Source organism: Aethalodelphis obliquidens, unplaced genomic scaffold, assembly GCF_003676395.1.
Source record: "Aethalodelphis obliquidens isolate GAN/ISIS:26980383/991018 unplaced genomic scaffold, ASM367639v1 scaffold32, whole genome shotgun sequence".
Lineage (NCBI taxonomy): Eukaryota > Metazoa > Chordata > Mammalia > Artiodactyla > Delphinidae > Aethalodelphis > Aethalodelphis obliquidens.
The window spans coordinates 15,048,883-15,070,835 of record NW_020837976.1 but is presented as its reverse complement, the minus strand read 5'-3'; the positions used below and the strand labels follow the sequence as shown (position 1 = coordinate 15,070,835).

The window sequence follows — 21,953 nt, the reverse complement described above, 5'->3', positions numbered from 1 at the left end:
TCAATTAGTAGGAAGCCAAGGCCCGGCTGGGGTGGGAGGAGGGCGCGCTTCGGGAGCCTTCCTTCCCGTGATGATTACACCCCAGGCTTCAGCCCTGTTCAGAGCTGGGCAGGAAATTGTACTTCCTTCACTTCACAATGACAAGGGCCTTTTATCCCCACACACGGGGGCTTTGTAAATTACTGCCATCTCCGTGCAATTAATTCTGCCGCGCTGTGTTTTTTCCCTCGTGTGGGAGAGGGCACCCGCCCACCTTCTCAGGAATCAGCAGCGCCCCCTGCACCATCAGCCCAGGCTGCCCTTCTGGAGGAGGGTGTCTGCCACCCACCCACCTGCGCCCTAGCCGGCAACGCCCACTCTGCCTGCCTCCCCCAGCTGACTTAACCTCCCCTGTCCCTACCCTTCTCCTCCTCCCTCTCCTTCTCTGCCCCCAGTGCTTCCTGATCTCTCTTCAGTGCCCCAAACCCCCAGTCGTGGTCCCCCCACCCTCTTCAGTTCCTTGGGCTAGAAGCTTCCGTTTCCATGAAGCTTCAGTTCCGTTTAGAAGACTCTGTCTCCACCCTTCACGGAGCTGACAGTCTATTCAGAGACACAAGACGTGAAAAGGATCAACAGAAGGATGGGTAAATAAGAACAGTGAGGGGCTTCCCTGGTGGCCCAGTGGTTGAGAGTCCGCCTGCCGATGCAGGGGACACGGGTTCGTGCCCCAGTCCGGGAAGATCCTACATGCAGCACTGTGGTGTGACTTTTCTGCAACTGTGACATTTCCCTGCCCCCACGCCCACCCCAATGATCTCCCAAGTCCGGCCCTGCTCCGCCAGGCTGCAATTCTATTCCACCAGGTCAGTGCTAGAAAGCGCTGACCCTGAGGCGGGGAGAGTCAGGTGATGAGCTGGTGCTGGGAGAACCATCCCAGACACTGGGACAGGACGGGGAAGGCGGGAGCTGAGGGGCGAGGCTGGACCTCACCCAGAGGTTCTCAAGTCACTTCTGCGCCTTTTCACCTCAGATCCCGCCATCAGCGCCACACAGCCGGGTGGGCCTCAGGAGACCTGGAAGGCGAGACAGGTGTGGGGGGAGGGTGGGCCTCTGTGCTCCATCATGGATTCTATCCCCCCCAGACAGCATCTTCTGGGATTCAGGGCCACAGGACCCAAATGAATACCATTTACAGCTTGCTGGGTGGAGAGAATCTACTTCAACTCCCAGAGCTCAGAGGAAGCTTTGAGGCAGGGCCATAGCAGGACCCACCCATGATAATTTCCCTCATGAAGAACCTGCCAGGAAGCTAATGTCCAGTGATCTTCGTCCGTGCCCTCAGAACGGGCTGTGGGTCCTGCATCCTGCCTGGCTCACCCATTTCCACCCACCCCATTTTCACTCCATCTTCCCCTCTTAGCAAAGTATTTTTGTTTTTTCTTTAAAGTTAATTATATAAATGATACATGATACATGCTGGGTCTAAATGTGTCAAACAAAACAGAAAGTGTTAAAGTCATGGGAGACACCACCTACCCCCCCCCTTCCTCCCTCTTTTCAGCTTGATGGGACCCTTGTAGACCTTGGGCTATGGTGTAGGCACAAATTTGGGTGCATATGGGAGCCGGGGAGATGTCTCTGTATATACACGGCATCTGCTACTTTGCAACCTGCTTCTCCCATCTGACAGTGCGTCTTTCTGTGTTGGACATTTAGAACCATTTCATCTTTTTAATTGTTGTAGAGTATTCCACAGTTTAAACATAAAAACATTCTGGCACTGAGAAACCTTTAGATGGTTTTCCATTTTATTGCTATTCCCAACAGCTACGGTGGACCCATGTCTCCTCCTCTATGAGCACAAGTATACAGGCAGGGTCAGGCTTGGGAAGGGAAGTGTTGGGCCTGAAGACAGGGAGAGATGTCTGTGCCACCAGCCCCATCCCCGGGAAGGGCGCTCCATTGTCAGACCTTCTCAAGCCTTCAGGTGCAGAGCCCGTACCACTCCCCCTGCCCACCCACCTCTGCTGCCTTGGATCAGAACGTGGCTGCTCCCTGAGAGAACCCCATTTCCCAACTAGGCTGAGAGTTCCCAAGGGGCCTCACCGGGCGTGTCTCTGGGGACACCTCAGCTCCTTACAGGAGAGGGAGCCTGGCAGATTTAGTGACTCCCGAGCTGAGGCCCCCCTGCACCGCCCTCACAGCTCAGAGCCCCCTCCTCAACTCCTAGGAGAAGTACTGATGAGGACAGGAAGTCACAGTTAGTTCAGTGAGTGTCCAGTGGGCGAGGCTTGCGAGCGCTCTCCCCTGGCCACCCTGGGCGCCCACCTTGGCCCCCACCCAGGCCCGCTGCCCTCTGCAGCACCCTGTGAAGACAGACTCCCCTCCTGAAGCCCCCCATCCCTGCCAAGCTGCCGCTCCTTCCGGGTTCTGCCCCCAGCAAGGGAGCAGATGTGGTCCCTTCAAGCACACAGAGTCAGCTGTTGATAACTATGTACTGTGTCCGCCTTTTTTTTTTTTTTTTAATATTTTATTTATTTATTTATTTATTTTTATTGCGGTATGTGGGCCCCTCACTGCTGTGGCCTCTCCCGTTGCGGAGCACAGGCTCCAGACGCGCAGGCTCAGCAGCCATGGCTCAGGGGCCCAGCCACTCCGCGGCATGTGGGATCCTCCCAGACCAGGGCACGAACCCGTGTCCTCTGCATCAGCAGGCGGACTCTCAACCACTGCGCCACCAGGGAAGCCCCTGTGTCCACCTTTTTAAAAGAGCCACAGTGAGACAGCTCTCTCAGAGTGGACTGTCAGAAATGGCACTGGGCTGGCAGAAGAGATAGTTTGAGGAGGCCAGGTGGGTGGGCACCAGTTGGCCCCTGTGTAAGGCTGGTCCCTCCTCGTGGAGGCGTAGAGGGACAGGAGGGACTCTGCCTCTCTGACCCACCCCCCCCATCCACAAGAGTGACTGTGTTTACACTGTGCTCTGTGATTAGAGAGCTCTGCAGAGGTTGTTAATGCTCATTGGCTAGTAAGTCTCCCCGCCAGCCTCTGAAGAGAGTTAGAGATGAGGAAACTGGGACTCAGAGAGGCATCAGTAAGTGACACCTGGCTGAGTACCGCTTCCTGTCTGGAACCACGCATCAGCCTTTGCAGGGGATGATCTGATGGGGGAGAGAGCAGGATGGTGACAGTAACCATACTGTCAAGCCCTGAGCAAATGGGCTCAAGGAGGCCTTGGGGACAAGAGCCCTCCCACCAGGGCAGCCTCTCAGCTCTCACCAGCAACCTCTGTCCTCCCACTATGGAGTGTCCTCGGGGCCTTGATCAGCTCCCAGCACCACTGCCATGTCCCCGCACCTCCTGGCACCCCCAAAGCAGCCAAAGTGTTCGGGATTCAATGCTCTTGACAAATATGTGTTGAGTTCCTGCCCCTTTCTGGGCACCGAGAACTAAGGAACAGAACAAAATCAAGTCCCGACCTCATCTGAGCCCGGGGAAACGCTCATCGAGGAACAAACACACAGTATTAACATGTCTGGGTGAGGGGTGCCAAAGAGAAGCACAAACAGGACGAGGGGTCAGAGAGCAGGCCTGCGTCCTGTGTGGAGGGTGGGAGGAGGTGCTGCGTTAAATGAGGCCATCAGGAGAGGCACCTCTGAGGAGGCCACGTGTGAGCGGAACCTCAAGGGAGTGAGCGGGCAGGCCGTGCAGACAGCAGACCGAGCTCCTTCTGAGCAGAGGGAACCACCAGAGCCAAGGTCCGAGGGCAGAGTATGCCTGGCGGGGCAGCGAGGCTGGAATGAGTTGGGTGAGTGAGCAGGGGAGGAATGGAAGAAGTCAAGGGGTGCAGATGACAGCGGAAGTCACACAGGGCCTGGGGGTCCCTCAAAGATTCTGGTTCACAACACAGCTGTGAGCGCTCTCAAAAAAAAACTGTGGCAGAAATGCCTGGGGTCTGGACACACGCAACAGCTTCTTTTTTTTTTTTTTCCTTTCTGGAGTCCTTTCCTTGTTATCCTGGTCCATGGAAACAATGTGGTCATTTTCTCTCCTTCCTCCCTTCTCCTCCTCCCTCTCCAAACCTGCCCTGACCTTGTCCTGAGCTGGCTTGCACAGCGGCTGCCTCCCAGTTGCAGGCAGGCATGGGCGGAGGACAAGGCCAGTGAGGGGACAAGAGGAAAGAGGCCCTGGCAGAGGCAGGCAGCAGCACGAGGGACGACGTCATGGGGGCCTCTGATTGCTGTTCATTTTAGTCCCCCAGTGTCTCCATCAATAACCGTCTGCCACAACCAGGATGGAGGAGCGGGGAGGGGGGGAGGAGGGGTGATCTGGGGTCTGGGTGGGGAGGCATGAGATGGAGTGGGACAGAGGCTCCTTGGCACTCATAACTCCTCCCAGCCTGGGACAGAGTTGGAGGCAGGGAAGGCAGAGAGCCATGGGAGCTGAGAACTGTCTCCCAGCTTTCTCTCCCCGTTTCCTTCTGCCCGTCTCTACATCTCCCTCACAAATACATTCCCTTCCATCTCCTCTCTGAAGCTAGGAGAGGAAGGGAGGCAGGACCAAGTTTTACATTGGAAGGAGAGGAAGGGAGTTTTTAATTGGGTGATGGAGGAGTCAGGAACTGCAGAGGATGCTGGGAGCACTCTTATGTCCAGGGAAACGAACAAGAGGCCAGAGCGAGCCTGGTGACAAGGCACCAGACTGGCACCAGAAGCCTACAAGCCTCATGAGAAGAGGGCCTGGGCTCCTGGACCTGTCACAGAAACTGGCTCAAGGGCACTCAGGGAATAGTTGATAAATGGCCAGGAGGATGACCACCCGGCCAGCTGTGGGCAGTCGAGAAGGGAGGTTGATTTAAGATGAACTAGACCAGTCAAGGTGGTCTGCCGGGAAGAAGTGGATCTTGATCAGATTCTTGAAAGATGGATGGGATTGGTAGGTGTGAAAATGGGGAGAGAAGGCATACCAGGTGAGGAGACTGGAAAGGGGGAGAGCAAAGAAAGGGGGGCAGTGGTGAACACAGATGGTTGGGAGATCAGATCATGGGAGAGAGAGTGAAACAAGGGAGAGAAAGAAGACAGTGAGCCAGAGGTGGTGGCCAGCGCCCAGGGTGCCTTCTCTGGGGCCATGGTGACTTTAGGAAGTCTGAGGCCACTATGCCCCTCCAGATGCAAGCCTGCTGCAGGCTGAAGTTGGCTTTTTGACTTTCCCTAAGACCCTAGGGCCGCCCAAGCCACACAGCCACATCTGGAGGCAGAGGAAGAGGCCCTGACACTGAGCAGTCTGAGGGAACTCCCAAAAAGCCTCTCCCACCAACAAGTATTCTCTTTACCTTGTCACCATGCCTGAAGGGCCAGCATTAAAAAGTCACCGCTTGAGTAAGACACAGTGTTCTGTAAAATCCAGATTCCCCGGTGAGGCACTGCAAGAGGAAAGCTGGACTGGACATTGCAGACCACTGGATCAACCCTCTCGGTTAACACGTGAGGAGACTGAGGCAGGACAGGAGACTGCTGAAGTCACCCAGGGAATTAGAGGCAGAGCAAGAGTCTCCAAGCCCTCCAGGAGGGGTGTGAAGATATCACCGCAGATGTGACAACCGACTGGGGCAGGGGGCACATGGACAGCCCCATTCATTTTATTAGGACAGCCTGGCCTGGGGTCCTCCTTACAGATGGAGCCTTTGTTTGAAAGGTCGGGAGGGTCCCTGCATCATCCCTCCTAAGGGGCCAGAACAAGAGTTCACGATGGAGTGTAACTAGAGGTGCTGGGGTGAGGGGTGGAAGCTGCCCCTTCTGGGAGGTATTGGGGCTGGAGCTGAAACAGAACAACATCGGAGGGAGGCAGGCAGGCACCTGGCAGGCGGACAGGAAGAGACCCGCGGGGAGAGGGGGCGTGGCGGGGAGAAGATGCAGAGTGGGGAGACTTCACCGAAGGAGCAAAATAGAAAAGCAACGAGAGAGACGAAAAGCAGACACGGGAAAACGGCGAGGCAGGAAAGCTCGAGTAGAGCGCACGGGAGAGAAAGAGAGGTGGCGAGAGGGACCAAGAGCGGGGAGGGGCTGGAGACCGGAGGGCGGGCGGGAGGGCGCGTGGGCGGCCCGAGGGCGCCCCACTGACCCTTCTCGGCGCTTGCTTCCCTCCCCAGGCTGCGCTTTCCTCACCTACTGCGAGCGTGAGTCAGCGCTGAAGGCCCAGAGCGCGCTGCACGAGCAGAAGACTCTGCCCGGGGTAAGTGGCGCCCGCCGAGGCGCGAGCGACGGGCGCGCCGACAGGGGGCGACTTCGTGAGGCCGAGCCGCGGCGCAGCCGGCGGGGGGCTCGCGGGCCCCGGTGCGCGGCGCCGGCCTTCGCTCGGGAACTCGCGCGTCGCTCCTTGGGCCCCCAGAAGCCTCGAGGCGCGGGGCTGGGAAGCGGGCGCGTGGGCGCCGAGCTCAGACCTCGCCTGGCGGCCTGCGCACTCGGCCGTCCAGGCCCGACGGAATCCGGGCGGGGGACGAACTCGGCCGTGGCCGCAAAGCTCGGGCGCGGCTCCTCCCCTGACCCACCGGGGCGCCGCCGATCGGTTTTCTCCTCCGAGCACTACCCGTTCGGGCAGCCCCGGGGTGGGGACGCGGGGTGCCCGGGGCCCTGAGATCCCGGAGCTGCCTCTATTGGGCCCGCCGGGCCGCCTGCCGCAAGGCTGCACGAACACCCACCGATCGACGTCGGACCCTCGCCGTTCCTGGGGTGGGGGCCGGGCCGGGCCGGGAGGGAGGGAGTGCCTACCCGCCCGGGCTCGGCGCCGCGAGTGAGATCACCGCGGTTTATTTAAGGAGCCAGCCCTCGTCTTTGATAAACTATCGTGCCTCAGCCCTGGTTTATAGCTTCTGTGCGGGGGAGAAGAGAATTATTTATGGCCCCCCTAACTGGGTGTGATATCAGCCGTGGCTATTATCGAAGCTAGTTCATCACCATAAAATAAGAAGTGTTCCCCGGGTCAAGGGTCTGCGCGGTCTCTCCTGTGGGTTCAGAGAGATGGGGCGGGGGATGCGGAAGGAGGGGGAGATATGCAGCTCACCGAGTATCTAAAGATAAATGGAAAGATGTGAGTGTTTGTGGGCATAGTTTAAAGAATTTTAAAATGTACCGTGTTGAAGCTTATACAATGGACACTGCAGGGAAGCACATGTGTTCTGTATATATGCTCACCAATATTTACACATGCATGTTTACATTCTTACCAAGCAAATCGTATGTAAACACACGTTTCCATTTCTGCCCCACAGCGGGAAAGGTTAACCAGGTAGACAGAGGGAAAGCGCAACCTGGGGCGGGAGCAGTCTTCCTTTGCATCAGAGATCCTTCTTTACCCGTTTAGGGGTGGGGAGGGCCTTCCTTCCACTAAGATAGCCTTTGTATTGTATTTTGGTATTTGTGATTGCAAAGCACGAGGCTGAGTCATCTTAATAACACACCCGCGGATGCAAATGTATGGAAATCGTGCACCGCACAGGTTTTTGTGTGGAACCCAGCTCTGGCAAGGTGGCCGTTCCCCAGTTGGTTTTTCAGTGGCGCAGCTACATGCACATATATTATAGTAATTACTTTCTGGGTGCCCTCTGTAAGATGGCAGAAATACGCTCCACATCACCCCATGTTATGTGTGAAGCATAAAGCCATATTGTAAGAAAATCAAAGGCTTCTGAGAAAGGTTTGTGCTGATTAGTAAAGTGTTTGTGGTACTTTGTTTCGGGGGAGATTGTGGTAGATATTTTAGAGCCACCCCAATGGAATAGAAAATACCACATTGTTATGGGAGGTCCTTCATCAGCTTGAGAGAGATTGCTGGGGAGTTTTGTGATGGCTAAAAGCCTGGAATTAGATGGGGAAACCGAAAGAGAAGGTGGGAGGGGGCGGCTTGGGATTTTGAAGGGGGAGAGACTGGGGACTTGGGAGAATTTCAGTAGCAAGTGTGGATTGTTCAGGATCTAACATTAACTTGTGGTTGTTTATTTTACATATAATAGAATAGCTAAATGATGGAGTGTATTAGTTCTTTAATAATTTATAGAAATACTTTGATGTTGCAGTAATTACATTAAAGGTCACATATCAAAGGTAATTTGGTTGAGCAGCTGTGATGGTTTCTCAGAAGCAATCAATACCACTGTCCGTGGTGCTGATTTCACCAAGGGGCCTGCCAGATTAAAGAAGGCTTATTACCAGGCAGAAAGGCCCAGGGGAAATCAGGAGCATGTTGGAGCGACGCGCCAGCCCCCCTTCCACCAATAATTAACACTGTTCCCCATAATCTGTGCTAATCCTTCATACTGGGAGATCCAGTGGCATTTTTCTGAAACCACAAAGACAAGTTGGGCAAGTCTGGGAGAAAGGACAAAAAAAACAAACCAACCATGAATGTATGTTGGGAGGTGGGAGGGGTGAGGAGAGAGGCCAACAATGGAACTAAAACATAGCCTAGAGTCCCCTTGCGGTGCTTGGAACGCTGTCCTTTCTTCAAAGGCCTCACGGGGAGACTCGTGGCCTCAAAGACCTCATCACAATTTTCAGGGCAGGCACAGCCCACAGGGGGAGGGACAGGGAGAAAAGACAGGATTGCAGCTCCAACTTCCCAGGGCACATTGTCCCCCAAAAAACTCACATGGAGATTAATGAAAAACAAAATGACCAGATTTTAAAGTGGAGTCATCTGGATTCCAGAAAGCAGAACTGGTGTTACTATTGTTGGTTGGTTCCTTTGAGATCAGAGAACGTGAGACGCAAATGCTGGGAAGTGGCCCAAGCAGAATGCTCCACCCAGCTGTATAATGGGTGTTCCCACCAGCTGAGGCGGTGCTCACAGCTGCCTCCTTGGTCAGGGGGCAGAGGGACACTTCTTCTTTCCTGGGGTGACCACACTAGGTGCCCTGGTGAGTGCACTCTATGTCTGACTAAGGAGAAAAAAATGGAAAAAAAGAACCTGGAAACTGGTAACCTCAACAATTTAGGCACTTTTCCAGACTTCAAAATCCATTAAAATCAATCCATTAAAATTAGCCCTCCACTTTCTCACTGACGAGAGAAAGAGGGGAGAAGACGGTGCAGGCAGCCCACTCTGTTTCCCAGCAACTTACAGAGTCAGCATCCTGTTGGCAACAAGGAACACGATCCCATTGTTGTCATGTGTGCGCACATGCATGCACACCCTGCCACCATCAAAAACAGTAACAAAACAACAGAGCCAGAACTAGAGACACCGCTCCCACGTGTCCCCACTTAGGGACTGGGAAGGGGAGCTGACATTTCTCTTGGGATAAGTGGAAGCTCAGAAACCAGATCACAGTGGCTGTTTTTACAAGTCAGAGGTCAGTATCCCTCAGAACCAGCCTAACCGAAGTCTCTCAGATGGCTGACGGAGTCATCCCTGGACCAGTGTTACAAATGGATTATTGTTTTTTAATTTGACACGCCTTCAGTAGAATGAGATCACTAAACCACAAAGCCTCATCAGGGTCCCTTCGAGCAGGGTCTTCTGCAGGCATCTAGGCAGAGTGATTCCACTTTTCTAAACTCACCATCTCCCCCTCACACTCTCAATCTCACTCTCTCTCCTGGCCCCTTGTTCTGTTATTTATAGGGTTAAGTCAACATGGTTTCTCAATTCATCAACAAGAATTTCCTGAGTCTGTGCTGGGCACTGTGATAGGCATCCAGGAAGACACAGAGATAAGAAAAATGCCTCACCACCCCCTCTTGGAGCTGTCCATCAAATTGGAGACAAGTCACACACACATCAATGATACAAGACAGCACATCATCATAAAATGGGTAGAGTAGAAAACAGTTCAATGATAACAGTTAATATTTATTAAGCACTCACTACCTGACAGGCGTGATGCAAGCACGTTACCTCCGTTACCCCATTTTATCTTCGCAACCACCCTATAAGGAAGATGTTATGCGTATCCCTCACACGTGAAGAGACCCGGGATGAGAGAGATTAAGCAACTTGCTCAAGGTGACGCAATTAACAAATGGCCAAGCCAAGACCAGCACCTGATCTGCTACCAAAATCCACCTCTTCTTTCTAGGGCCACCAGTTGCTTTAGAGGGGACCTGGATAACTATGGGGTGTAGGAGTTGCTCAAAAGTGTGTTCAGGGGCTTCCCTGGTGGCGCAGTGGTTGGGAGTCCGCCTGCCGATGCAGGGGACGCGGGTTCGTGCCCCGGTCCGGGAGGATCCCACATGCCGCGGAGCAGCTGGGCCCGTGAGCCATGGCCGCTGAGCCTGCGCGTCCGGAGCCTGTGCTCTGCGAGGGGAGAGGCCACAGCAGTGAGAGGCCCGCGTACCGCAAAAAAAAAAAAAAAAAAAAAAAAAGTGTGTTCAGGACATGGGCAAGGTGGGAATAGAGAGCTGGGAGGACGATGGGTGTGTCAGGTGAGAGCGCTGGTCTAAGAACTAGCCTAGAAGACAAGGCACGCGTGACAGGTCAGGAGCCGTGAGCTAGGCAGGAGAGGTCCACTTGGAGAGCTCCCTGGGGTCTGTCTGAGTGTGCACGGGAGGCCTATTGGAAGAATCCTGTTCCTTAAAATAGGCCCCTGCTGCTTAGTCCCAGCTCCCCCTGCCTTTGGGACTTTTCAGGGAATTGTCTTCCAGGAAGAGCCCAAGAGACTCCGATCAGAGAAAACCAGGCTACATGGCCAGCAGTGGCCAGCACTTTGCTCCTGGGGCAGCAGAAAAGTCTCCTCACCAGGGCTGCTGAGGGGGGAAGAGGTGGGTCCAGTTAGCGGGAGGCCTGAAAGCGGGAAGGGGAGAGAGCTGGCAGGGGGAGAGTGGGAGCTGTATCTGCTTGGTAAACATTAAAGTTCCAATTCACTAGTTAAAGATTGGCTTTTGTGCCCTCACTCCGGCAACCTGAGAATACAAAGCAAACGCACACAGTCCTCCATGGCTGTCTCCCACCCGCACCCCTCGCTCGGTTCAGCCTGGTAGACAAGCAGCATCGCTGACATCACACCTCCCGACTAAAGGTCCCCACCACTCAGGACACGTCATTTCCTTGGAAATTCAATGTGACCTTCTTTGGGTTTACCAGGAAATATGTTAAAATGGAAAATTAAAAAAAAACAAAAAAAACAACTCAGTTGGATTTCTAGCACTGCTGTCTCAGGATGTTCTCCTTTCTCCCCCTGCCTCCCATTTTCATTTTCTTAAGTCCCACCTTCTCTTCCTTTCCTTCTCCTCTTTTCTCTTTATGCCTGTTTCCTCCTCTCTTCTCTCCCTCTGGTCACTTTCCTCTTCCTCTTTTCCCCTCTCACTTCCCATCCTTTCTTCTTTATCCTTCTCACTTGCCTCTCCCGTCCCTCTCCTCTCCTCCTCCTTCCCTCACACTCTCCCTTTCTCTCCTTCTGCCCACCCCACCTCTACCTTGACACCCACAGGAGGCTCTCGTGGGACCGCCACCAGCTTTACTGGGACTTCCCCGCTGAGGCCCATCTCCCTCCTGACAGCCCCACCATGGAAGGATCCATCTAATTTTATGTACAACTGTAAAGATGAATGATAAGTAGAAAGGATGCAGGCAAGAACGAGATGAATAAATTATAAAGGGCAAATGATGACAAGACAGGGGTCCCCAGAGACACTGATATGATAACAGAAACTAAAGATGAATTTATGATGGATGTAGTCAGCATGTGGAGGCTGTTAATTCTTCAGGGTAGTTTTACAACTTCTAGTGATTGGCACAACCAAAGCGTTTCGTTTTAGAGATGTGATGCATTTCCACCTGTCTGTCCGGGAGGCACAGTGTTGGTTTTCGTCTCTGTACGGTGAGTTGGGTCCCATCAGCACATGTCTCTGCTTCAGATGGTGGGGCCACAAGCCAGATCCCTGCGTAACTCCAGCTTCCTGGTCCTGTGGTCCTTCTTCCTGAGCGCATTGGTTGGAGGGCTGCTGTAACAAAGTCCCACAAACTGGTTGGCTTAAACAACAGAAATGTTTTGTCTCACAGCTCTGGCGCTAGAAGACCAAGATCAAGGTGTTAGCGGGGCTGGTTCCTTCTGAGGCCTGGGAGGGAGAATCTGTTGTGTGGCTCTCTTCACTTCTGGTAGCCTCGGGCATTCCTTGGCTGGTAGACGGTGTTCTTATGTCGTCACATTAACTTCCCTGTGTGCGTGCCTGTTTCTGTGTCCAAATTTCCCCTTTTGATAAAGACATCAGTCATGTGGGATTAGGGCCCAGCCTAATGCCCTCATCTTAACTTGATTACATCTGCAAAGACCCTGTTTCAAATAAAGTCACATTCCCAGGTACCTTGGGTTCAATCTTTAATATCTTTTGGGGGGAGGGGAGGACCCGTAACACTGAAAAATGGGCAGCCCTATGGCTCTTCCATGGCAGGGAGAGAAAGGGCTTCAACAGTGTTTGAGTCACTGGAAAGGGTGAGGGGAGTCCCACCAGCCCTTCCTCTGCATCTCCTCCCCTGTCCTCGTGTTCTTTTCTTTCTCTCTTGGGGAAATGAATGACATATCTTCCCTCTTTCCCCATATTCTCTAAAGAGAGTTATTCATCTGTCCTTTTAGGGCGTTGGGTCTTAGAGAACACTTTTGCCCCCCAGGGGACATTTGGACACTGTCTGGAGATGCTACTGGCATCTAGTAGGTAGAGGTTAGGATGCTTCTAAACATCCTACAATGCACAGGACAGCTCCACAACAAAGAAGTGTCTGTAGTGCCCAGGAGCCTGTGCTGGGACCGAGGGCAGATGGAAAACTCCGCACAGTGAGGCCATGGGGTGGAGCTTCCCTCTCACTTCCCCACTGCTTCTCATTCGCCTGGGGGACAAGCCCCAGGGGTCCTTAGAGTATCAGAGGTGGGAGGGTTTGTCAAGGGGCACACACTCAAACGGTGTAAGCACAGAGGGAACCGTGGGCAGCAGGAGAGGGCAACGTCCCGTTCCAGGCTTAGAGATCATTTCTTGTTGGCCATTCACACACTCCTATCTGCAGGAGGCCTAGTTTCAGCACCAACTTCTAGCTCAGTTTTCTCATTTTACCCACAGGGAATCTGTGATCCGAGGGAAATGAGTTGAAGTTCGCTTGTGACAGAGCTGGGACCAGAACCCAGGCCTCCACAGCCCACCCACATGTGGGGTTTCTCCAGCCTCTCCCTTTGGAGGAGTCCCCATCCTGACAGGAAGCAGCCCTGGCAGGAACGTGTCCCACCAAGCAGCCCCTCACCCCCTGCCCCAGACCACACCACAGGCTGCGGCTGAGCGCACGTGGACCCCTCCCGGCTCTCCCAGCAGGAGGGAACACTGGGTTCCAGGAGAGAAGGCAGAAATGCTTTAAATCCGGACTCCAGGTGCCAGACGAGCTACATTAGCATCCGAGGCATGCTCAGCTCTCGTCTCTCCTCTTCACACTGGTCCTTAGTCCCACCTCCCTCTGCTTGCATGGAGAGAGTCTTCACTCCCCTTCCCCCTTCCCACAGAAACGTCTTGAAGCCCTCCTCCCACCGGGGCTGTGCCCTGTGTCCTAAGTTGTGCTCTCTTCTCTTCCCTGCCCCTTCCCACACTCGCCTGAGTGCGGAGGTGTCCCCATTGTTCTGGCGAGTGACGCTCACACCTTCTCTGTGGCCTCCATGACAGAACCCAGGACCAGCCGTGGCCTGTGCAAGACACCCTCACTGATTTGTCTCAAGGACCCAGAGAGCCTTATGTCCACAGCCACCATCTCTAACTTGGAGGGATAAATAAGAGGCCATGTGAGGTGATGGTCAGAGCCTGGGCTGGAGTCAGGGAACCTGGGCACCAGGTCCCACCTGCCCCCAAACAAACCAGGTACTTTGGGCAAAGCGCTCAGCTCAGAGCCTCCCTGAGCCTCCACCTCCTGGACTGTGGAAGGAGGCGGTGGGCCAGATTGCCTCCGGAGCCCCTTCTAGCTCTGACATTCTTTAAAATTCTAAGAATAATAGACTTGGCATTACTCACATTACTCACATTACTGAAGAAGACAGGGAGAGGAGGGGAGAGTGGGAGGGTGAGGAAGATAAGTGTCTCCTGGCCTCCACGGCCCAACTCCATTTGTGACAAGTATAATTAATAAAGCTCTCGTCAGCTCGGTCTCTCCCTGATGCAGACCAGCCAAGCTGCCCGCCCCTGAGGGCCGGCTCCAGGACAGGGCTTCAGGGAAGGGCTGGAGCTCCACCTCCCCCTGTCTCCATCCTTGCCCCTGGGCCCCAAGCCTTCCTCCTGCCCTCTGCTTAAGTGTCTCTTTAAAGAAACAAGGCAGACATTTCCCAGCTTTCTCCAGCACTTGCCCGGGCACAGTTGGGACCATGATTGGCATCACCCAGATCAACAGCAGCAGCATTTACAGATTACCTTCCCCATGCAGAATTCTTGTGAGGAGGTAGGGTACCTGGCATCAGACAAAAATGAGTGAGACATAGCCCGTTGCTGAAGGTTTGGGAGGCAAGTGTAAAGACAGCTCACGATCCAGAAAATAACTTTAGGTGCCAAAAACTGGTAGTGATGGCAAGTGCCCAGGAATTCAGCTGAGAGAGACCTCAGGGCACAGCCCAGGGTGTCCTGGGGAGGCCCAGCCCACCCCACCGTAGGCTGCTTCCAGGCTTCTCCCCCTTGACATGCTTCCTAGGCTGGCCGAGGTTATCATGGCGACACAAAGATCTGACCGCCTGGAAACTCCTCAGGTTCCGGTCACCCGAGGGACTCGGCTGGGTGCACACTCCCTCCCCCAGTGGCCACACATCCACGCAGCTCTCACCCAAGTACGTCGCCTTCCTTCAGCCTCCTCTCCTTTCCGTGTCATTCCCTCTGCCCAGAGAGTCTCTCTTCATCCTTGGAGGCTCGAGTCCGACTCCGCTTTCTCCGTCCCGTCTCTCTGGCTCTCAGAGGGCTTTCCGACGCCCCGTGGCACCCGGTGCAGCTCGTTGATTCCACACTGCTCCGTTAACTCTACTTTTCAGCTCTCAGAGTCCCCACTCCCAGGGCTTCCTGTACCTTCTCCTTCGCCCAGAGCTGATTCAGGGCAGAGCTCTTTCTGCCCCTTGACCTCGCCAGCCTTGGCATCACCCAGGGGCGTCCCAGCAGATCCATTCTCAGGGCTCCTCTTCCATCCACATCACCCCTCTGCCCCCTGGAAAGTATTCAGCTGAGCTCACCCTGCGGGGTTGCACTTGGAAAGACAGGAAGGTCTCCCTTCCTGGTCGTGGGCACTTGGAGGAAATGCTGTGTGGAAGGCGCTTTGGCCTGGGCAGTGGCAGCTGGCACGGGCGTGAGTGCCTGGGCGGCGGTGACAGGAGTGAGGCAGCTTCCCAGGCGGCCTCGGTGGACGCGCCCTCGTGGGTCCACGTGAGGCTGTTTGAGAGTTTGCTGACCTTTCGCCAGAGCACGAGGCAGGGAAGCAGGCTGTCTGTGTGAACTCCTGCTCTGGGATGGATGTGTTTTAGGACTGGCAGGGTTTCTTCTAGAGAGTGTGTACGTGGGCTAGGCGAGCAGAGAGCCAGGCATCTGTGTTGTGGGCCTGCATCGTTCCAGAACGGTGGGCTGCCAAGTCCCACCAAAGATGGGCAACCCTGGGGGATGATGGCAGAAAGCAGTGTGTTTTTTTTGTTCTTCACATCTTCATGAAAATAGTTGTAAAGAGAAAAGGGCTGGAGTTCAGGGCCCCAGTTTACTGTGGCTCCAGTGTGTTTTGATCGAAGGTATTTGTAGTATGGTCTCGACGTGACCACCAGGGGGCGCCAGGCAGGTGGCCTCCTCTCCCGGTGGCTGAGAGGGGACGAGGTAAGTGTGAGCATGTTGTGCCCAACTCTTGTGCCCAACGGACCACTCGTACCATCCTTCAGAGCACTTACAGTCTGCGGGGACGACACCAACCTGCTGGATGACTTGGGACAAGCCTCATGACCTTTCTGGGCCTGTTTCCTAATTCCATAGTGAATATCTTATGTGTAGGCTAGATTGTTATCAATCCAGGGATTATTATTACGCATGACAAACAGTGATGTGAGGGTGGTTGACCTCTGGGTCCTTTGCTACAGTTACGTCCAGTGGCTCCTACTTCATTCGTGAAATAGTAACAGGACAATAAAAATAGAAAATGGCCAAAGATGTGATTTGTGCTCTTAAGTCTCATTCCGTTTCAGAAAAGGGAAGGACTGTGAGTGGATTGACCATAAAGGACCCCGGGTGGGGGGGGAGACAGATCCAGATGTGTGGCAGGGAGAGGTAATTGGAAAGATAGTAAAGAGAGCAGACTTTAGGGAGCCAGGAAAGTCTGAATTTTCCTCCTGGAGTTAGGGATGAAATGGGGGGATTGTGGTGGGAGAAGGCACTGCTGCCCTTCAGAACATCCAGCCTGTACAGCCTGCCGGCCCTGGTCAACTCCAGGCAAATGAGTCCCGGACATACGGCTCACTCTGGGCATGGTTTGGGCACCAGCAATCCCCAGCTTCCCTCTTCCCTGGGAAGGTCTTGCCTCCCCCTGCCCACACACCCCAGTCCTCCCAGAGCCTCAGGACTTAGCTCCAAGCCCCCATCTTCATCTCGGAAGCTCTCCCAGGCAGCTCTAACCCACAGTGCCCACCCCCCTTGGTCTGAGCAAGAGGTCTAACCCCTGGCTGAGTGTGGACCTGGGCCCAGGGCATCAGCATCACCAGCTGCCTGTTAGAAGTGCAGAGTCTTAAGCCCCACCCAGAGCATCTGAGCCACGTCACACAGACTGTGCTCTTCCGCATCTTAACAAGATCTCTAGGAGAAACATGTGCACGAAAAAGTTTGGTGACCACTGGCCTAACTTTAGGCTCTGAAAGGTACTGAGGTTGAGTATTCCCAGAAGCAGACTTCAGAAAAGCATTAGTGTGCAAGTGTCTCTTGGTGACCCCAGAAACACGAATAGGAAGTGAAGAAGCTGCCGTTCACCGAGGACTCACTATGGCCAGACACTTCACAAGTATTCTCTCATTTATTTGTCAGAACAGCATCACAGGGGTGCTCTCAAGTGAGCGTTACCAGCATGACTTTGTGGATGAGGAGACGGAGGGGAGGGGGCTCGCTCACCGAGGAGCGGTCTGGCTCCAGGGCCCCCTCTCCTTCCACCACATCCTGTGGAGCTAACCCTGTGGAAAACCCAAGCTTCACAAGGGCAGGAATGGTGTCACCTTCCTCTGTTCCTGTCACCCCAAGGTCAAGGCCACGCTCCTCCCATAGGAGAATCTGGCGTGATTGCTAGACCCCCAGGGGGCCACGTGAGGCAGGGCAGTGCCCCCACAGGTGTCACCACACGCCAAACCCGACTTTTGGAGAAGTCTTGTTCTGAATGGGAAGCAGGGTCGAATTCCAGCCCCAGTTCTGCCTGGAGCCTGACTAAGTACCCTTGGGGAACCACTTAAACTCTCTGAACCTCAGTTTCAGTGACTACCCTGTCAGTTAGAAATACGTTTGGCTACAGTGGTTTCAACAATTGGAGCTTTGGATTTTTGCATATCACGGAGTCTGGGGTCTGGTGTTGGCTTGGCAGCGTAACAATGTCAGCATCCGAGTCTCTTTCCTCATGGTTATAAAGTGGCTGCCCTAGCTCCATGCATCATACCCACAGTCAAGCAGAGTAAGTCCAGCTGTGTCTGTCCATTTTATTAGGAATGCAAAAGATTTCTCATAGGCACCTCCCCAGTAGAATTCTGCGTGGGTCTCATTAACCAGAACTCCCTGACCACCCTAGCTGCAAGGGAGGCCGAGACAGGGGATATCTGGCCAAGGATGAGGTATATATCCGCCATGATCAAAACTGTGCTTTGGTCAGTGAGGGGGAAGAGGAGCTGGATAATGGGTTGGAGCCAAGAGAGTTGCCCCTATTAGCCTATTAGGGTGTGGGGTCACAGAGGAGCAAGCTGGGCAGAGCAGCAGCCCCCACCCCACACACCTGCAGTGTTTGCCTTCACCTCAGATCATGACCTGATGCTTATATGAGGAGGCTGGTTGGGAAGGAGTTGTTCAGAAAGAGTGTGTTCTAAGAGCTGCTTCTTCAACACAGCACTGCTAACTGAGCATGTTCATCCAACTCTGACATGGTTTCTAATTCTATGAAATTCTTCACGGGGATGAAGATTTCAGCCCCTTAGGTATCATATTTTTATCTTCTACATCTTTCTTGAACTTGTATCCTTCTGTGCCTAGGTATGTGGCTTAAACGTCAAAGAGTCAAAGGCCGCTGTGCCACCCGACAGCTGTCCCATGTCACAAGCATTCCATGGTCACGTCTCCACACTCACTTTGTGGCCTGGTGGGTGCACACCCTCTGAAAATGGCCCCACCGGTTTTCCAGGTGACAAGTCGACTTTGCAGAAACGGAAGCAGCAGTACTTCTGGCCTGTTTTGGGGGGGTGTGGAGTGAAGCACATGTGCTCTATGCCAAGCCTGCCTGAGGAGGGGAGAATTTGCCCTCGTGATTAACTTCAACTGGGCTGCGCTGAGAGTAGGGAGAGAAGGGGCCAGAGACACCCCAGCTGGCCTGTGCGGCCCTCTGCTCCTCAGGCCCTCCATCGAGGCTCTGCCTGCAGTGGGAGAAAGTCCCACCCAGCCCTCCCCACCCCCCCCAGGGCATGGGCTGTCCCAAGAGGTAGTGAGCCTCCAGCTACAGAAGTGTTCAAGCCGGGTCTGAGTCACCGGGGGTGCGGGGAGGGGAAGGGAGAGCAGCTTGGCAGGTAATTCCCACACTGGACAAATCACTTCTAGGAGGTGAGCCAAGACCCAATGATTATCTCCGTGTTTCAGTTGTGTCTCCATCATAGATAACCCCACAGCGCGCCAGTGCCAACCCAGTCCTAAACCCACTGGCCCGCACTCCCAGCCTCCATCCAAGAGGAAGCCCACTCCAGCCCTCCCAATCTCCCCCTTCTCTGAGGACCCTCAGGACTTAGAGGCCAAACCCAGCCCCTCACTGGGCAGGCTCAGGCCCCCAGTTCAGCCAACCCAGCTCCACCACTCCGAGCTGTGGGACCTTTCCCAAATCACTTCACCTCTCTGTGCCTCGGTTTCCTCCTCTCGACCCTGGGATGCCAGTGGTGCCTTCATGCAGGGACTGATGCATGAAGTGATGCCAGCGAAGCACTGAACACACTGTGCACACATGGGAACTAAGTGATGGTCTCTCCACCGCTGCTGCTGCAGCCATATCCCCCGCCCCACCCCCACCCTGCCGAGGAGCAGGTCTCCTGGCCCAGCCGCTTCTATCCGTCCCCACCCCTAAATGCCCTGGGCTGGAGGACGACTGGCCCGGGGTGCGCAGCAGCAAACCCTCCCAGCCGCATAGCTAACACAGAGCCGGCCACGTGGGGGACCAACATACCTCACTGAGGGGAAGCCAGGTGTGGGAGTTGCGGGAGCATCCCTGGAGACCGCTGGTCCTGTCCCTGCCAAGGCCTGGCTGTGCTTGAAGAGGGGAGTTTGAGATCACCCCTTCCTGTCCCTCAGCCCCCGAGAGGTGTTAGCTAAGTTTGCCCTGACGGTTTGCACAGTCCCCACATGAGACTTACATACCTCCCTCTCCACACCCCGTTCGCCAAGCCCCAGCCCTGGAAGCTGGGTGAGGGGAGCCCAGGAGATTTAAAACCCTAACCAGTGAGAGCAGAAACAGAATCGTGCCCTGGTACCCACATGGCTTAGCATGGTCCAGGAGGCCCTTCGAGGCAGGGCAGCCCAGGGATCTGAAATGAATATGCATTCGGCCTCTCCCAGCAGCTCTGACAGCTGGCATCTGACAGCTGGGGCCGGACCGCTCAGAGCCTGCGAGGAGGTTTTTCATTCAACTGGTAAGTGTTTCCTGAGCACCCACCAGGAGCCCGGCCCTGTGTTGGTGCTGCTTGGAAGGTGGGCACGAGGAGAGGTCAAGGACCCTGCTGTCCCTGGGGCTTTCCCTCCTGCAGAGGAGAATCAATGTACATGCCAACCAATTAGAGGACAATGGATTGAGACTTTGGGCTGAAATGTAGAGCCCTGAGTAATCAGGGAGCACTGCAAGGCCGTGTCTACTGAGCACTGCCATGAGCTGTGGTGCGCTGAGTACCAGGGCGCTGTCCTGGGAAGGACAGGCAGGATTTGGGTGGATGGAGAGTGGCTGGAGACAGCATTCCAATGAGGTGATGGCATATGCAAAGGAGGAGGGAGGGAGGGAGGCTGTGAGGGAGACTGCACTCCTGGAGTTCAGGGTGCTCAGAAAGAGGTTACACATCTCGAGTTAGATAAGCCTGGGGACCCCGGTGGGGAAGGCCTTAACATCCCACTGAGCAACTTGGTCTCTTTTCTTTGGAAACTTGGGAGCTATTGAAGCTTCCAGAGTAGGAGAGTGACAGCCTCAATCAGCAGAGCTGGCACAGCTCGGGCATGGGTTGGCAGAGGCTACTCTCTTGGTGTTGAGAAGGCCTTCTGGAGGAGGGTTGGGGGAAAATCGGCTCCCTCTGGGTGCGGAAGTTGGTTCAGAACTTGGCTTCCTGCCACACCACCACTTGGGGGGCTTTTCCCACCTGGAGGAGAGTCCTGTAGAGGTCCTCAAACCACCTGGCTGCACATGGAAGTTTCTGAGACATTCAAATTTGTAACAAGTGCGAAGAATGATAGAGGTTCAGTCTCTCTCTCTCTCTCTCTCTCTCTCTCTCTCTCACACACACACACACACACACACACACAGGCAGGAGGTCAGGGTGGGGCCTACAAATCCACGTGTTGCAAACGTTCCCCCAGCGATTTTAGTGCCCATGCAGCTCCGGGAGACCTGGGCACCCCCGTTCTCTGTCTGGCATTGTTGGAAAACCTTAATTCCTCCTCTCAGGCTAGAGGAGTTTGATCCATGAATGGGACTCTTCTCCATCATTGTGTTTCTTTCCTGAGACCCAGAGAACCTCAGAAAAGTAGAAAAGGCAATGCCTTAGCACTCCCCACCATTTTGCATGGGAGACACAGTAGCCCAAAGAGGGCACATGGCATGTGAAGGTCCATAGACAGTTGGGCACAGCTCTGTCCAGATGCTACATTTGGGTCCTTTCTCATTTGCAATACGGCCTTTATCTCAAAGAGACTCTGAGATTCACGGATCCAGTAAACTGGTCAACCCACCCCAATTCAGACGAGCTGGGGGGACACCCATTCCCATTAGCATCCGTATGACAGGGTTGCTCAGTGCAGTTTTATGACTTTTGAATGGACAATCCAACAGTGCTTCCAAGTTAATGTCCTGCCAAGCCTGCTTTAATGAACAGATACAAAGTGCGTGTAATTAGCACAGCCATGGTGTGACAGTGGACACTAGTGAGCCACTTGCAAATGCTGTCGGTCTCTTAGGTAGACAACATATTCCTACAGACAGGAATGCTGTCTACACTCTTTATTCGCTGATCAAGATGTTTTACGCCATAGATTTTGCAAAGACTGACTTCTAAAGTCCAAACTACCTTCCATTCTGACTTGGTGGGCTCGAAATTTACAAAGACTTCAACCATCTCACACAGAAGGAACTTTCAGTGGGTGGGTCACAACCCCTCCAGAAAGCCTCCCCTAATGGAGTGAACCCCCATTCTCTTTCACCCTCCTAGGGTGTCACTGGGGATTGTCCTGCATTATGAACTAGCAAAGTAGGCTAGATCCCACTGATGCCCCTCACTCCTCTCAGACCCCACGGAGCTTTGCCACTGTTCTGCGTGGTTTGGCCCACACCCTGCCCGGGTGTTCCGCAAACACTTCCAACCTTGTTAGATCACCAGGCAAGAACCCGATCGGTCACCCATCAGGCAGACCCGCTGTCTGGCCACTGTTCGAGCCTCCCTGCCTCCTGCCCACAGGTTCTGGGAAGGCAGTGTGTGTCATCTCCCTCTATTCTTATTAAACGACTTATCTGGGGGAACTTAATATTTTCTTTTAAGATAAACTGAGCTAATGCGATGTGTTTGTTTTAATTTGCGAGGTTAACTGATCTAATTA

At 54.2% G+C, this 21,953-nt stretch overlaps 1 protein-coding gene across 50 annotated transcripts in view; it reads left to right on the top strand.

Annotated features, from left to right (window-relative positions):
* Positions 1-21,953, top strand: part of CELF4 (CUGBP Elav-like family member 4) — a 298,914-nt gene that overhangs the window by 69,391 nt on the left and 207,570 nt on the right. For all 50 annotated transcript variants that reach the window (XR_003437294.1, XR_003437293.1, XR_003437292.1 and 47 more), the window contains exon 2: positions 6,125-6,207. Coding sequence is in view for 44 of the 50 variants with exons in the window: in XM_027127827.1 (XP_026983628.1) it covers positions 6,125-6,207 (83 nt within the window). In the remaining 6 variants the exon portion in view is untranslated. The remainder of the gene's footprint in view (positions 1-6,124; positions 6,208-21,953) is intronic.